We start from the raw sequence: 14,114 nt of genomic DNA on the forward strand, positions 1-14,114 counted from the left end.
CAAGTCGTTTAGGACATCTACTTTGTGCATGACACATGATGATAATCTTCTCACCACAATTGTACAGAATGGTTATCTTAGTTACCGTAGACTCTGTCAGTTCAAACCAGTCTGGCCATTCTCTGTTGACCTCTCTCATCAACAAAGCATTTCTGTCCACAGAACTGCCGCTCTATGGATGTTTTTTTGTTTTTGGCACAATTCTGAATAAATGCTAGAGACTGTTGAGTGTGAAAATCTCGGGAGATCAGCAGTTACAGAAATACTCAAACCAGCCCGTCTGGCACCAACAATCACCATACGATTATCTAATCATCCAATCTTGTGGCAGCAGTGCAGTGTATAAAATAATGCAGATATGGGTCAGGAGCTTCAGAATGGGGGGAAAAAAAATTATCTCAGTGATTTGGACCGTGGCATCATTGTTGGTGCGAAATGGGCTGGTTTGAGTATTTCTGTAACTGCTGATCTCCTGGGATTTTCAAGCACAACAGTCTCTGTAATGTACTCCGAATGGTGCCAAAAATAAAAAACTTCCAGTGAGCGGCAGTTCTGCGGATGGAAATGCCTTTTTGATGAGAGAGGTCAACAGAGAATGGCCAGACTGGTTCGATCTGACAAAGTCTACAGTAACTCAGATAACCGCTCTGTACAACTGTAGTGAGAAGAATAGCATGTCAGAATGCTATTCTGAGATGCTGGTTGGCGCTGTTTGGTGGCACGAGTGGGACCTACCCAATATTAGGCAGGTAGTTTTAATGTTGTGGCTGATTAGTGTGTGTGTGTGTATATATATATATATATATATATATATATATATATATTGCTTAATGCAGACCACTCTGGGGCCAGATTTACGAAAATATTGTTAAAAAAGTTCTTTGAATAAATTATAATACATTCGTAAGAATATTCCTAGGTGCAATAAAATATTTTAATGTCTTATTTTTTTTCTGAAGAATAAAATGACAGAATTCAATGTTTATGTCTGATTGTTCTAGCGGATAGCTTATGAGGTTGCCTTGTCTAATACAACAAATCTAATACTTCAACACTGGGAAATCGTAACCATGAAAGTATTTATCTATTAACGTTGTGATATTTTGGGGGATTTATTAAGTGTGTGAGATGTTAGTTTAACAACATTAACCATCATACACAATCTACTGTATGTGGTTAGTATTATAATATTGTAATACTTTATATTTGTGATCATCTCCATCATTTTGAGTCGATCTGACCCAGAAACACATTTTATAATATTTCTATGGACTCTAGAGATTGCAGCGTGAGAGCGCAATACTGTGCATCCATTTGAATTGACTACCATGATTGGTCAAAACCTTCTACATTGTTTGAAAGGTGAAAATTAAAATAACATAAAACGCAAAACTAAAAGTCTTTTAGAAGTTTTTTTTTTTTTTACAAATGCTAAATAATCTTAACTATTTTCTCCAACCTAGATTTAAGAATGATTTGAATTCAGCCCTTGGAAAAATGTAGTAAACACAAATAATTCTCATATTTCTTTATTCAGAGAAGGGCAACTGATTTCTTGGTCTCTAAAAGACTAAAATTAGCTAAACATAAACGTTTTTTGGCATTTGAACTGATACCCAACCAATGGGCGTTTGTTTCGGTCTCCTGTAGCCACTTGTCTCGTGAACAAAACCAACCAGTTTCACTCTGCCTCTGAACGGCCTCTTAAGATTTGCCTCCGCACGTTTCTCATAAAAACAATTATGCAAGAGCTATCATTCAGACATTTGTGAATTGTTGGGAGTGAGATGGTGACATTTTAATAGTGCTTGCAATATTGGTTAAGTTTGTCAAATCACGGAACTTTTTGAGGCAGACGTTAGTGAAGAGTTGGGATCTTTCTACCTCATTTCCTTTATTACTTAATATCTTTTCCTTTACCATCTTTCTTCAGTAGGCCTATTACTCTTTCTTTTCTTTTTTTTATTTCCTTTGGGAATTAATTAATACCTTTCTCAAATCCAACATTAGAGAACATTAGCAACTGATATGTTCTTATATCATCAATTTAAGCTTTTAGATAAAGGTATCAGAGCTAGCTTCAGATTGTGCTATTTTATTTATTTTATATATATATTTCTTAAGGTGCTGGTTACAAGAAACACTAACATGCTTTTATTGTTTCAGGAGCCGGAGGTGGGGCCAATGATGTGCAATGGTGTTTTTCGCAAGTGAAAGGGGCGATCGATGATGAAGTAGCCGAAGGTGAGTACCCACCGGAATAGACTCTGCCTCAGATGGTTCACACATGTGCCACCCACAGTCTCTTCACTGACTGTCTCATACATCTTGCATACAAAACTAACAAGCTCCAATTGGATTGCCTGACTTCAAATGCAAGGACTCTGGGAAGTAAAAGCATGTTTTAATGGATTTAAATAGTTGGTATGAGTGCCTCCAACAAATAACTAATCTGGATTTGCCCAAGTTTGACAGACTCAGTTTTGTTTGAGGCACTTAAGTAGGAAGTAAACTAGATTTTCACAAACAAAATTGCATAATATGCTTTGTGTTTTGAGTTGTCAGTACTTCACTGCTAATCATGTGCATATTAATGCAGAGCACTTTGTTGTAAGCTTATTAGAAACCATACATGCTTTGTCCAGTTTGCGTAGTACCACATCTAGATTAAGTTATGTAGTTCCTACTGTATAAAGCATATAAGCTTCACAATGTATGATCACCTGAGCGAGGTCACTTTGTGGAATTTTTGCACATTAGTAACATTTTACTGTTTAAAGAGAATTTCAGTTATCTACGATATTACTACTCATTTATTCACAAGTGCATGCGATTATATGTACATTTTTGCTGTCCACATGGAAAGCTTGTCTTCATATATCAATAGAGTGCAACATTTGGTTTCTGGAAGTAAAAATCCCATTCTTTTTTCCATTGGCCAATTGATTATTAACAATAACTTATAAGCCTTTAAAGACAGACCTACCATGAGCTTCGAGGTTGTTAATCAATGGTATATACTTCTATTGAAGCAATCAGTTTGTGTTATTTCGACTTAATTTAAAAAAAAATAATATGTTTAATTGCACAGTTCCTGATAAAGAACTACTCTACCTATTAATCACAGGGAGAAAATCCACCAATCGCAGAATCTCAGCAAGCAAAGAACGCCAAAAGAGCTCTGCGGGGCCGCCCAATTCAATAATGCACTGCGAGTGCTTCTATTTGTGTATAACTGAATATTTTGCAATATATTTAATATATACTGATTCTATACTTATAAGTTTAAATCTATAGTTTTATATCTTTAAATAATTTTTTGTTTTTGCTTGCATCATTCGCAATGCTTCATGGGATTGTCTTGTAACTGTTTTGCTTCACATTTAAGTTTGTAATTTTGTGATTAACTTTGGAGCTGGTTGGTTTGGCGTATTGCTTACAATACTTATGAAGGAGTTTATAAAATCCCTAAGGGAAAAAGTAATGATAAAAATAAGCCACTTCTGCAACTGAAGTAGGTGGGAACTGTTGCACTCTAATGTTTTTTTTTACAAGGATGCGTATGAGATGAACCATTCTGAAAAATACCCTTTTTTGCGTGATATGATCTAAAAAAGGCACACTATTTCAGATTTTGTTGATTTAAAATGTTTGAATGTAAACCATTTAGTTGATTTTGCTCCTTCCCCATTCATGTTTATTCAGGCTGTACTTGTATGAGGGGAAATAGCTGCCTGGTGGCGTTGCCCATGCGGTTGCTGAGTGGACTGATTTGCTTTAAATAACTTATATTTAGAGGCTCTTGTGCTTGTTTCTTATTAGATGGTCTCTTTTATCAAAGCCTTCTGGTCTGATGCAGTTTCTTTCAGCTTTGCACAGAAGCTCTGGCTACTGCATTGGCCGTTGGGGGGTCAGATGTACACAAAGGGCCCTTGCGTTACTCCTTTCTCCTGTGTTCTTCTGCTTTACTGGTTAACAAAGACTTAAATTTGTATGAATCAGCCTGCTCCTTGCTGTGCATCCAGCAGCTAATCTGCGCCCTATGAGGCAGGAACAAGCGAGGCAGCTGTCTCTGGAGCATATACTGTGGCAAGAATCTAGGTTATAGATATGTGCTTGGTGCCTATTTATATTTAAAGAATATCTTATTTGAGTCAGTCAAGAGTGTCTGTCTGACTTCCTGATACTAAATATGTTTCAAGCAGACCTTAGATTAAATGATGACTTCTGCCCATTGAGTTTTAAAGTTCACCCATAATACAAATGATGTCTTCCTTGAGTACAGTGGTGGAGGAGATTTGAAAGTGTTGTGTGCATGTGTGTTTTTCCCCATCCAACAGCTGATATCATCTCTACTGTGGAGTTCAACCACTCAGGGGAGCTGCTAGCCACAGGGGACAAAGGCGGTCGGGTTGTCATCTTTCAACAAGAGACCGAGGTACATGATCTAACAATCACAGTTACCCCAAAATGATATTAGCTTTCGTTCCCTTACAGTCTCTCACTCAAGCTTAATTTTCTTATTCCAGAACAAGAGCCAGCCACAGTGCCGTAGTGAATACAATGTTTACAGCACATTTCAGAGCCACGAGCCTGAGTTTGACTACCTGAAGAGCTTGGAAATAGAAGAGAAGATTAACAAGATTCGCTGGCTCCCACAAAAGAATGCTGCACAATTTTTGTTGTCCACAAATGGTAAGTAGATTATTGGAACACTTGGTTGTACATTCTTGCAGTTAGTGTAAGCTCATAATCCAATCAGCTCCTCTTATTATTTTGCTAATTTAAGATAAATATAAGGCTGTCGATTTAATGTATGCAAATAATACAGTATGTAAAAAGTAGCACATATAACAATTAGCTAAATTAATAGTTTCACAGGATTGTAATAATCGAAGAGGATAAATCCAGCAACACTTGTTGAAGGGAGAGATTTATTAGATAAAAAAAATTACGTGTTTCGTCACACAAGCCTTCATCCGGACCGTAATAAAGAATATTCCTACCATCGTAGAAGTTTAAGCTTAAATTACCACAGCAGGTGACAGTAAGCGAAACTCCAGCTGTGTAGGCAACATGCAGCAATTTAGACAACAAATCCCATTCAGACTTAAATTTAAAGTATATAATTTATGAGTCACCAAACGGAACCACATTCTCCTCTGACCTCTGTCATTAACAAGCCGTTTTCACCCACAGAACTGCCACTCTCTGGATGTTTTTTCCCAGCACTATTCTCTTTCGTTCTAGAGACTGTTGTGTGTGAAAATCCCAGGAGATCAGCAGTTACAGAAATACTCAAACCAGCCCGTCTGGCACCAACAATCATCCATGGTCTAAATCACTGAGATCACATTTTTCCCCATTCTGATGGTTGATGTGAACATTAACTGATGCTCCTGGCCCATATATACATGATTTTTAAACATTACACTGCTACCACACGAATGGCTGATTAGATAATCGCATGAATAAGATGTACAGGTATACCAAATTAAGTGTCCTGTGAGTGAGTGAGTGTGTGTGTGTGTGTGTGTGTGTGTGTGTATATATATATATATATGTTCATATTTTAAGGTTGGGAACCCTTGGATTATACAGATACAAGAATATACACAAATACAGTCCATATAATACAGTGCTTAGAACAGAATCATCCATATTTGCCACTAGACTAGATGTTTTCCTGTGGGATTAATTTAAGCCCTGTGAATCCTCCAAATCTATTTTCCCTGAGTCACTGACGCTGTCTCAATGCTGTCTAAAAATATGAACTCTCGGATGTGTTATACAACCAGAGTGTATTTATGAACTCTTTTGAATGCACTGAACTCTGATCTGCTATTCACCCAAACAACTGGATAAAGTTATTTCTGGCCGAGACCACAGACTTGGCATGAAAAAATGTGCAGATGTTTTCAAAATGTAGTCAACTGTCGGCTCGATTCGTTATGCAAGTCAAGCTACCGGTATCTGTTCATGCACACGGATATACTCTTGCTTTTTCTGCAAGATGACATTTACCAGATTCGAGAAGAATATTTCTTTACTTTACTGAGCTGATCCTGAATTTACAAGTTAAGCGTTTCTTATATTTTTTTTGCAGATAAAACTATAAAGTTGTGGAAGATCAGTGAACGTGACAAGAGGCCAGAGGGATACAATCTTAAAGAGGAGGATGGCCGCTACAGAGATGCTGGTGCCATCACAACTCTACGGGTGAGTAAAGTAGCACACACTTGTCCACACTTTGCACTCAAGTACAATTACGAGTAAAGAACATCACCATACATCAGTACCAAAATTAGTTAAAAACGATGTGTCATTTGCCAGAAATGCTCTTGGATTGAGAGAAGCTTTTTCATTTAGAGTCAGCCTAATGTGATGGCATTTCTTTTAAAACTGCAAATCTTATTGCTTTATTCACAATATGGAACTTTTCCAGCAATGTTACTACTACATAGGATGGCGAATTGCTGGAGCTGATTTGCTGGCATTTCAACAATGGGTCTTGTTCACTGGTACTAAACTCGATTTCCTCGAGTCTGCTGTTCACATTGTCAACCTGGAGAAATGTTTTTTATTCTATTCTTGTGGCAAAAAACTGTGAATTTTATCTCTGTTCCTGTTCAGGTGCCAGTGTTCAGGCCAATGGATCTCATGGTTGAGGCCAGCCCTCGGAGGGTCTTTGCCAATGCTCACACATACCACATCAACTCCATCTCAGTCAACAGCGACAATGAGACCTACCTGTCCGCAGATGACCTCCGCATCAATCTGTGGCACCTAGAGATCACAGACCGCAGCTTCAGTATCCTATAAAATTTGGCAGGAAAGGCAATACACGTTTTAACGTATGCTGGCAGATTTAAAGTTTTCTTAAGATGATACTCAATTTGCACAAAGTAATTGGCGGAAAGCATTGCTTGTGTCTAGAGTGTTGTGTGGCTTTAACTGTGTGCCAGACATTGTGGACATAAAGCCAGCCAACATGGAGGAGCTGACAGAGGTGATCACAGCCGCAGAGTTCCATCCCAACCAATGCAACACCTTTGTCTACAGCAGCAGTAAGGGCACCATCCGCCTATGTGACATGCGTGCATCAGCACTTTGTGACAAACACTCTAAATGTGAGTATTAGATCAGACATTTCATCATTTAACCCTTTAAATTATTATTATTTTTATTTTTTATATTGTTCCTTATAGGTAGAATTTATTGGTATGATGTGATATGACTATGTGATGTCATGCCTTGGTAGTAAAATGGTGGGGGGAATTTTCCTGCACATGTTCCAAAAAGTTTTTTTTTTTTCATCCTTTAACTTGACCAGTGTTTGAGGAGCCAGAAGACCCCAGCAACCGCTCTTTCTTCTCTGAAATCATCTCGTCCATCTCAGATGTGAAGTTCAGTCACAACGGCCGCTACATGATGACCCGTGACTACCTGTCCGTCAAAATCTGGGACCTCAACATGGAGAATCGACCTGTTGAGACATACCAAGTGAGAGTTCCCAAATGCAAAAAATAGCTGTTCTTTACACAGTTGGGTTAAAACCCTATGAAAATTGCAATTGTCATTTGAATGATCCAATGCTGTCACAAAATATAATCAGATAATGTTGCACACGTGTAAACAGAAAAATCCGCACGAGATCTGATTTTTCACATCTGATCAATATGTAAAGTTGATGTCAGGGGTTTATATACATGCCAAATACATTTAAACTCAGTTTTTCACAATTGCTGACATTTAATTGTATAAATCATTCCTTGTCTTAGGTCAGTTAGGATCACTATTTTAAGAATATGAAATGATAGAATTATAGTAGAGAGAATGATTTATTTCAGCTTTTATTTATTTCATCACATTACCAGTGGGTTATTGGTCGAATTGCCTATAAATTGTTTAAATTGGGTCAAACGTTTTGGGTAGCCTTCCAAAAGCTTCTCACATTAAGTTGCTGGAATTTTGGCCCATTCCCCAGAGTCAGGTTTGTAGGCCTCCTTGGTCACACATGCTTTTTCAGTTCTGCCCACACATTTTCTATTGGATTGAGGCCAGTGCTTTCTGATGGCCACTTTAATACCCTGACTTTGTTTTCCTTAAGCCATTTTGCCACAAATTTGGAGGTATGCTTGGTGTAATTGTCCATTTGGAAGACCCATTTGCGACCGAGCTTTAACTTCCTGGCTGATTTCTTGAGATGTTGCTTCAAAATATCCACATAATATTCCTTCCTCATGATGCCATCTATTTTGTGAAGTTCACCAGTCCCTCCTGCAGCAAAGCACCCCACAACATGATGCTGCCACCCCCATGTTTCACAGTTGGGATGTTGTCCTTCGGCTTGCAAGCCTCACACTTTTTCCTCCAAAAATAACAATGGTCATTATCCCCACACTAAAAAGTCACTTTTGCCTTACTAATTGTAATTGCGTACAATTTTGCCTACTTTTGAAATATGAAATAGCACAAGGCCATTCAACACCTGAGGGTGAACCATGGTGCTCATCATTGAAAGCATTCAGTAGTCTAATTATTCGAGTTTGGGCAGGAAATTAATGGAAAAACAGATATCAGATATGAGTCATGTCATCAGTGAATGTAAACTGGTGGGACAAAAAATCTGATCCGGATCAGTGCATTAAGCCTAGCAGTGTAAATGCAGCCCAATAGATCCAATTCTATTCATTTGGGCCTTTGCATGAAACATCATTTGTAGTGCACCTCTTACCCTGCAGATGTCACCTTATGGACATTTTCTGCTGAACTGGCTAACTATGAAAACATTTACCAATATATTTAATTCAAAATGACAATTATATATTTTGAAAACCAAAATGTTACTTAGAACCACTATTTAATTGGAATTTAATAAACTAATAGTGCTGATATTCAGTCCTAGTGCTTTAGCAGAATTAAGAGACCAATACCTTTATCAGAAATGTTTCAGGAGCTAAGATTTTAAAAAAAAGAAAAAGTAATATCTTTTTCATCTACACTAAATGTTACCTGGTCTTAAAGTAGAAGATATTTTAATTGCAAAAAAAAAAACAGAAAAGGTGGAGCAGTAACTGTTGCCCTGTATAACAGATTCCATTTGAGAGAGAGGAAATTCCAGTATGTACTTGTAAAGATTTAACAATGGGTATATAAACAATTTCTGCATTATTTAACAGAATAGTGTTTAGATTTGTGGTAAACGTTGCAACTCAGCTGTTTGCACCCACAGTATAGAACTGTCTGCAGTGTGTCATTCAACCAGTTATTACCCTACTTGACCCTCAGGTTGTTTTATTGCCTCTGACCCTGCAGTGAATGTTGTTACTGAAGATCTCAGGTCATGACCTTTTGTCCTTTTGCTTCCACAGGTTCATGAGTACCTCAGAAGTAAGTTGTGCTCGCTGTATGAGAATGACTGCATCTTTGACAAGTTTGAATGCTGCTGGAACGGAAATGACAGGTCAGAATCTCCACAAGCCCAAATGAGATTGTTTGAGTAAGGGAAGAGTGCACTAAATGTAAACACATTGAAGTACTGCTAAATGTCTGTGGCTCTTATAAGGATGTCTACAATATATAGTTCTACAACAGTGTTGGATAGTATATTAACATGGCAATGTTACTAACTTTTTCTGCAGGGTGACAGTAGCTCTTCTGTTTTCAAAACAGTGACACTTTTCCAGTATAGAGCTTCTATTGCCAATATGTAGTTTTTTTTTTCTTCTTATATTAAGCAAGCATATAGCTTTACAGACGAGCTATATGATGTTATCAGACAAGCTCTCCTAAAATGTAGTGTTTGGAATTCGGATTAATTGAAGGAATCAATTATCAATAGTTTCCTAGGCAAACTCACCTCACACATACACACAACAGAGATGTAATAACAGTAATCTGTTATTGTTAAATCATTATCATAGGACATAGACCCGAATCATTATCAAACAATTTAGAATGTATGATTGTTTGTGGTTTGACAGCTTGAATGAAGCCTATTCAAAAAAGAGAAATTGCATAATAATAGTCATAATTTCTAATTGTTCAGTTTGTGCAGTTACACTAATTTCATACACTAACCTACAAACTCATCAATGTCACTTTGTTCATTCTTGAAGAAGTACAAAAACCTTCATAACTTTTGTATTTATGGTGACTAGATTCACAAATTTGGACTGCCACCTGCGCCTCATCGACGTGTCCTGTGTGATACCTCTGCCTTGCCCCATCTATGATGTGGTGCTTCTCATCTGTTGTGCGACCGGCTTAACTCTTTTAAACAGCGTATTAATAGACGTTTTACCTTTTTATAAGAGCTGCAATCTCCTTGATGTGGCGTTGAATCCCCTAAGCAACGTGTTATTCCATTCTTTCTCCTTAAAATTTGCAGTTAAATTATCAAAACCACCCCCTCATGATGCTAATTAAAATGTTACTGGCTGTGTGTTGTTTACATGCCTTGTTTTACCTACCCCATGAAATAAGGAAGCCTTTATTACAGTCTTTATTACACGTACGGTAAATAACTGTTTATGTAGCCTATGTAGATCATGAATGCAAAACGGAAACTGAGGGGGCATGAATCAGATCTAAGGGGGCAATGCCCTCTTTTGCTCCCTCCTGGTGCTGGGCTCTCTTATTTTTAAATGACAGAGAACTTGCAGAGAATGCTTTGTATTCACCAGATGAAGGGTTTTGTATATATTTATGTCACAAGATGAGGTTCAATAAGGAATGAGGTTTATTATTATTCACAAGATATGAAGTTGAGGACAAGGTGTATGTGCAGATGAAGTCTAATTTTTCTTTGCATTCCCTCACTTCAATTTAGAACACTTGACTAATCAAAATAACATTCACTTTGAGGTATAACAATATGGATGAATATTGCCAATGATAAAATATTTAGATACAGAAATATTGTATGTGATTGTTTTTATTTCATCTCTAGAGGCTGGTGTTATATCGTAGAACCAAGCTGTTCGAACTATAGAATCATCCAGCGCTGAACACAGTGGATTTAAATCAAAAGAAAAAAACAATCAGCAACTATTGGCATTTTTTGCCAATAACCAATAGATACAAAATGCAACTATCAGCACCAATTATTCAGGAAACCTGAAATATCATTATATAATTTATAATAGTGTTGACTGTTTTACAACTTCTAACAAGTTACTTTCAATGGTTTGTTAATATGTAGTCGACACTGCTAATGTAACACGATGTGTTCACTCAAGGTTTTTTTTCAAAGTTACAATAAGAAAACAACATAAATCCTGGCAGAATTTTGAAACAAGGCATTAAACTGTAGTGTATATGACAGTAGGTACAAGATGAATGCTAGAGTCTGATTTATCATAGTGAATGTCTGTAGTAAAGCTTAATACATTATTTAAATATACTTTTGAGATTGAAAATGCTAACCTCCAATCAAAAACATTTAGATTTACCATTGAGCAACACTCCCTCCGCTGGGGCACTTATCTTGAGGGAACCCTCATCACTTTTAGACAGAGAGAATAACAGTAGTCAAGGGCAGTGGAAGATTGGGTGAGCATGTCAAAAAGACGTGTCATAAAATTTTCTAAATGATCATTTGTCATGTAGCTGATGCTTTTTCCAAAAGCACATACAGTACATTTATTACAGGGACAATCACCCTGGAGTGACCTGGGGGATACTTACTCAAGGGCACAGGGGCCTTTACGTTGCCCTTTAATAAGAGTTCTTGGCAGATACACCAAATACATTGGATACATAACTAGAACCTTTTATTGCACAAAATATCCTCACATTAAAAACTGACAGTACTTGTGCTTTTAAGGGGATTAATTTGATTGTTGCATTGTCCTAGTTACTTTCCTGCAATTTCCTAAAATTGATCAACACAGTAGTTTTTTGACAGAGATATTTCAGATAGAGTTTTAGCATGTATGCCAAACACATGTAAGCCATGAATTATGATAATTGAAACTACCGTATCAACATTAACACATTTTTGTAAACTAAATAAATCAAGATAAACCACGTTTACCTCCCAATTATTATTCGTCTAGTTAGTTGTTGGATGTAAGTTACTAGCCTAGATTCAACCATCAGGCTACACTCCAGCTAAAGTAGGTTTGTTAACATACTGTTAAGTGTTTCTTGTTCTGTTTGTTTTTCTCATTAGTGTGGTGATGACTGGATCCTATAACAACTTCTTCCGAATGTTGGACCGTTCCCAACGGCGGGACGTTACCCTAGAGGCTTCACGCGAGAGCTGCAAGCCCCGGCAGGTCCTGAAGCCACGCAGGGTGTGCGCAGGTGGCAAACGAAAGAAGGACGAGATCAGCGTGGACAGCCTGGACTTCAACAAGAAAATCCTACACACCGCCTGGCACCCACAGGAAAATATCATTGCTGTGGCAACCACCAACAACCTCTACATCTTCCAGGAAAAAGTGAACTAATACGGACGTCATGGGGAAAGAAAACCTCTGAATCTCTCTCTCTATGTGAAAAAAGTTGAACTAGAAAAAAATCATTTCCGTGACATCCACCATCATCACATACCAACCTTGGCCTACTCCAGGACAGGATGAACTAGTAAAGTCAAGTGGCTGCCAATACTGAATAAACTGGTTCAAACTGGTCTGGAGAGAGTGCAGCCTTGCTTCTGGCCTATGGCACCATGACACACACCTTACTTTGGTGATGTAGTGCCAACCTTTGTACCCTCCATCCCTTTATCCACAAGTCTGAGCCCAAGGATGAAATGGGCGGCAGGTTCCAATCTTGACAGATTTCAACCCTAGTTTTTTTGGGCTTTGGTTTGAAAGATTTCTGTATAAAAACGTATTTGAACTTGTGTGGCTGTGTTACTGTGTCTTTTAATTTGTTGTTCGTGCCATTGTAACCATTTTTTATCTTATCAGAGAAACTGCCAAGTTTTTTAGTTTGTTTTAATTCTGTTTCAAGAATAAGTGTTTTTGTTGTTGTTGTTTTTGTTTTAGGTTACTCATCATTTCTATAAGTTTCATTTTGTCCTGCTAAAAATGGTTTTGGCTGTGTCAAATTGCAGGGCCATATTTCTTTTAAATATATCTCCACACACACACACCCTCATGGTGCCCCAAAGAGCTTTATTTGGTACAAACCGGCCTGTGGCAAGCATTGTCACTTGCTGTGTTTGCTGTTTAGTCTCAAGTATACACATAAGCACATACACTCCAATCGGACTGCTCACTCATGTAAGAGTTGTACAGCCTTGCAGGATTTATTTTCCTTTGTGATCCATACCTACTTTCTGTCTACTCTGTTTCTCTCTCAAGAGTTACAAGTTGAAAAATATTATAGAGATTATGGTAATGAAATGGTATTTATAAATTGAACAAACAAATAAATCAGAGTTGTGTCATCATCTTTTAAATATGCAATGCCAAAAACACAATCCGGGTGTCAGAATATGGAAGACTATTGAGATCTATTTTTGATGTTCTATATTCTATTATTTGCAATTAAAAAAATACACATAAAACAATAGATTTCCACACACTTTAATGGGTTGGTCCCAGTGAGTCGACAAAGCATTTTGAAATCAAATTTCCCCTTGCAGCAGCTTTGTGTGACGAGTTGATGTTTGTGAGATGGAATCGGATCCTCGATTTGCTGCTTTGACAGTTTCATTACAAATTACCTTCTCCCACCACGTGAAGGCAGAAAGCTGCCCACAAAATGTTTTGTTTTTGATTGTTGATCGGATTGTTAAAGGAATATTCCGGGTTCAATACAAGTTAATATAAATCGACAGCATTTGTGGCATAATGTTGATTACCACAAAAATGAATTTTGATTCCGCTCTCCTTTTAAAAATAGCAAAAATCTGGGATGCATTGAGGCACTAACAATGAAAGTTAATGGGGCCAATTAAGAAAAATATAAACATAAACTTATGGTTTCAAAAGTATTGTCAGAACACGTAAACAATATGCATGTGAACATAATTTAAGTGTGATAAAATCGCTCCCTGATCTTTCCTCTATAAATTTATATCCAGTTTTATAACATGGTTGCCATTAAGAAGTAATGTTGGTGACAAATAATTTAGTTTTGCCTAGAACTTTTAA

The 14,114-nt window shown here is 37.3% G+C and overlaps 1 protein-coding gene across 4 annotated transcripts in view; it reads left to right on the forward strand.

Annotated features, from left to right (window-relative positions):
• Nucleotides 1–13,435, forward strand: part of LOC127636083 (serine/threonine-protein phosphatase 2A 55 kDa regulatory subunit B alpha isoform) — a 1,105,001-nt gene extending 1,091,566 nt beyond the window's left edge. For 2 of the 4 annotated variants that reach the window (XM_052116466.1, XM_052116465.1), the window contains 9 exons: nucleotides 2,167–2,244; nucleotides 4,341–4,438; nucleotides 4,530–4,695; nucleotides 6,107–6,219; nucleotides 6,634–6,811; nucleotides 6,966–7,130; nucleotides 7,334–7,503; nucleotides 9,375–9,466; nucleotides 12,179–13,435. In XM_052116466.1, coding sequence (XP_051972426.1) covers nucleotides 2,167–2,244; nucleotides 4,341–4,438; nucleotides 4,530–4,695; nucleotides 6,107–6,219; nucleotides 6,634–6,811; nucleotides 6,966–7,130; nucleotides 7,334–7,503; nucleotides 9,375–9,466; nucleotides 12,179–12,458 — 1,340 coding nt within the window. In that variant the 3' untranslated portion in view covers nucleotides 12,459–13,435. Of the gene's footprint in view, nucleotides 1–1,881; nucleotides 2,066–2,166; nucleotides 2,245–4,340; nucleotides 4,439–4,529; nucleotides 4,696–6,106; nucleotides 6,220–6,633; nucleotides 6,812–6,965; nucleotides 7,131–7,333; nucleotides 7,504–9,374; nucleotides 9,467–12,178 lie in introns of those variants that run through there. The other 2 variants (XM_052116468.1, XM_052116469.1) reach the window with 2 other exon arrangements.
• The last annotated feature ends 679 nt before the right edge of the window (nucleotides 13,436–14,114 follow it).

The sequence above is a fragment of the Xyrauchen texanus genome, chromosome 43 (assembly GCF_025860055.1).
Source record: "Xyrauchen texanus isolate HMW12.3.18 chromosome 43, RBS_HiC_50CHRs, whole genome shotgun sequence".
NCBI classification, from domain to species: Eukaryota; Metazoa; Chordata; class Actinopteri; order Cypriniformes; family Catostomidae; genus Xyrauchen; species Xyrauchen texanus.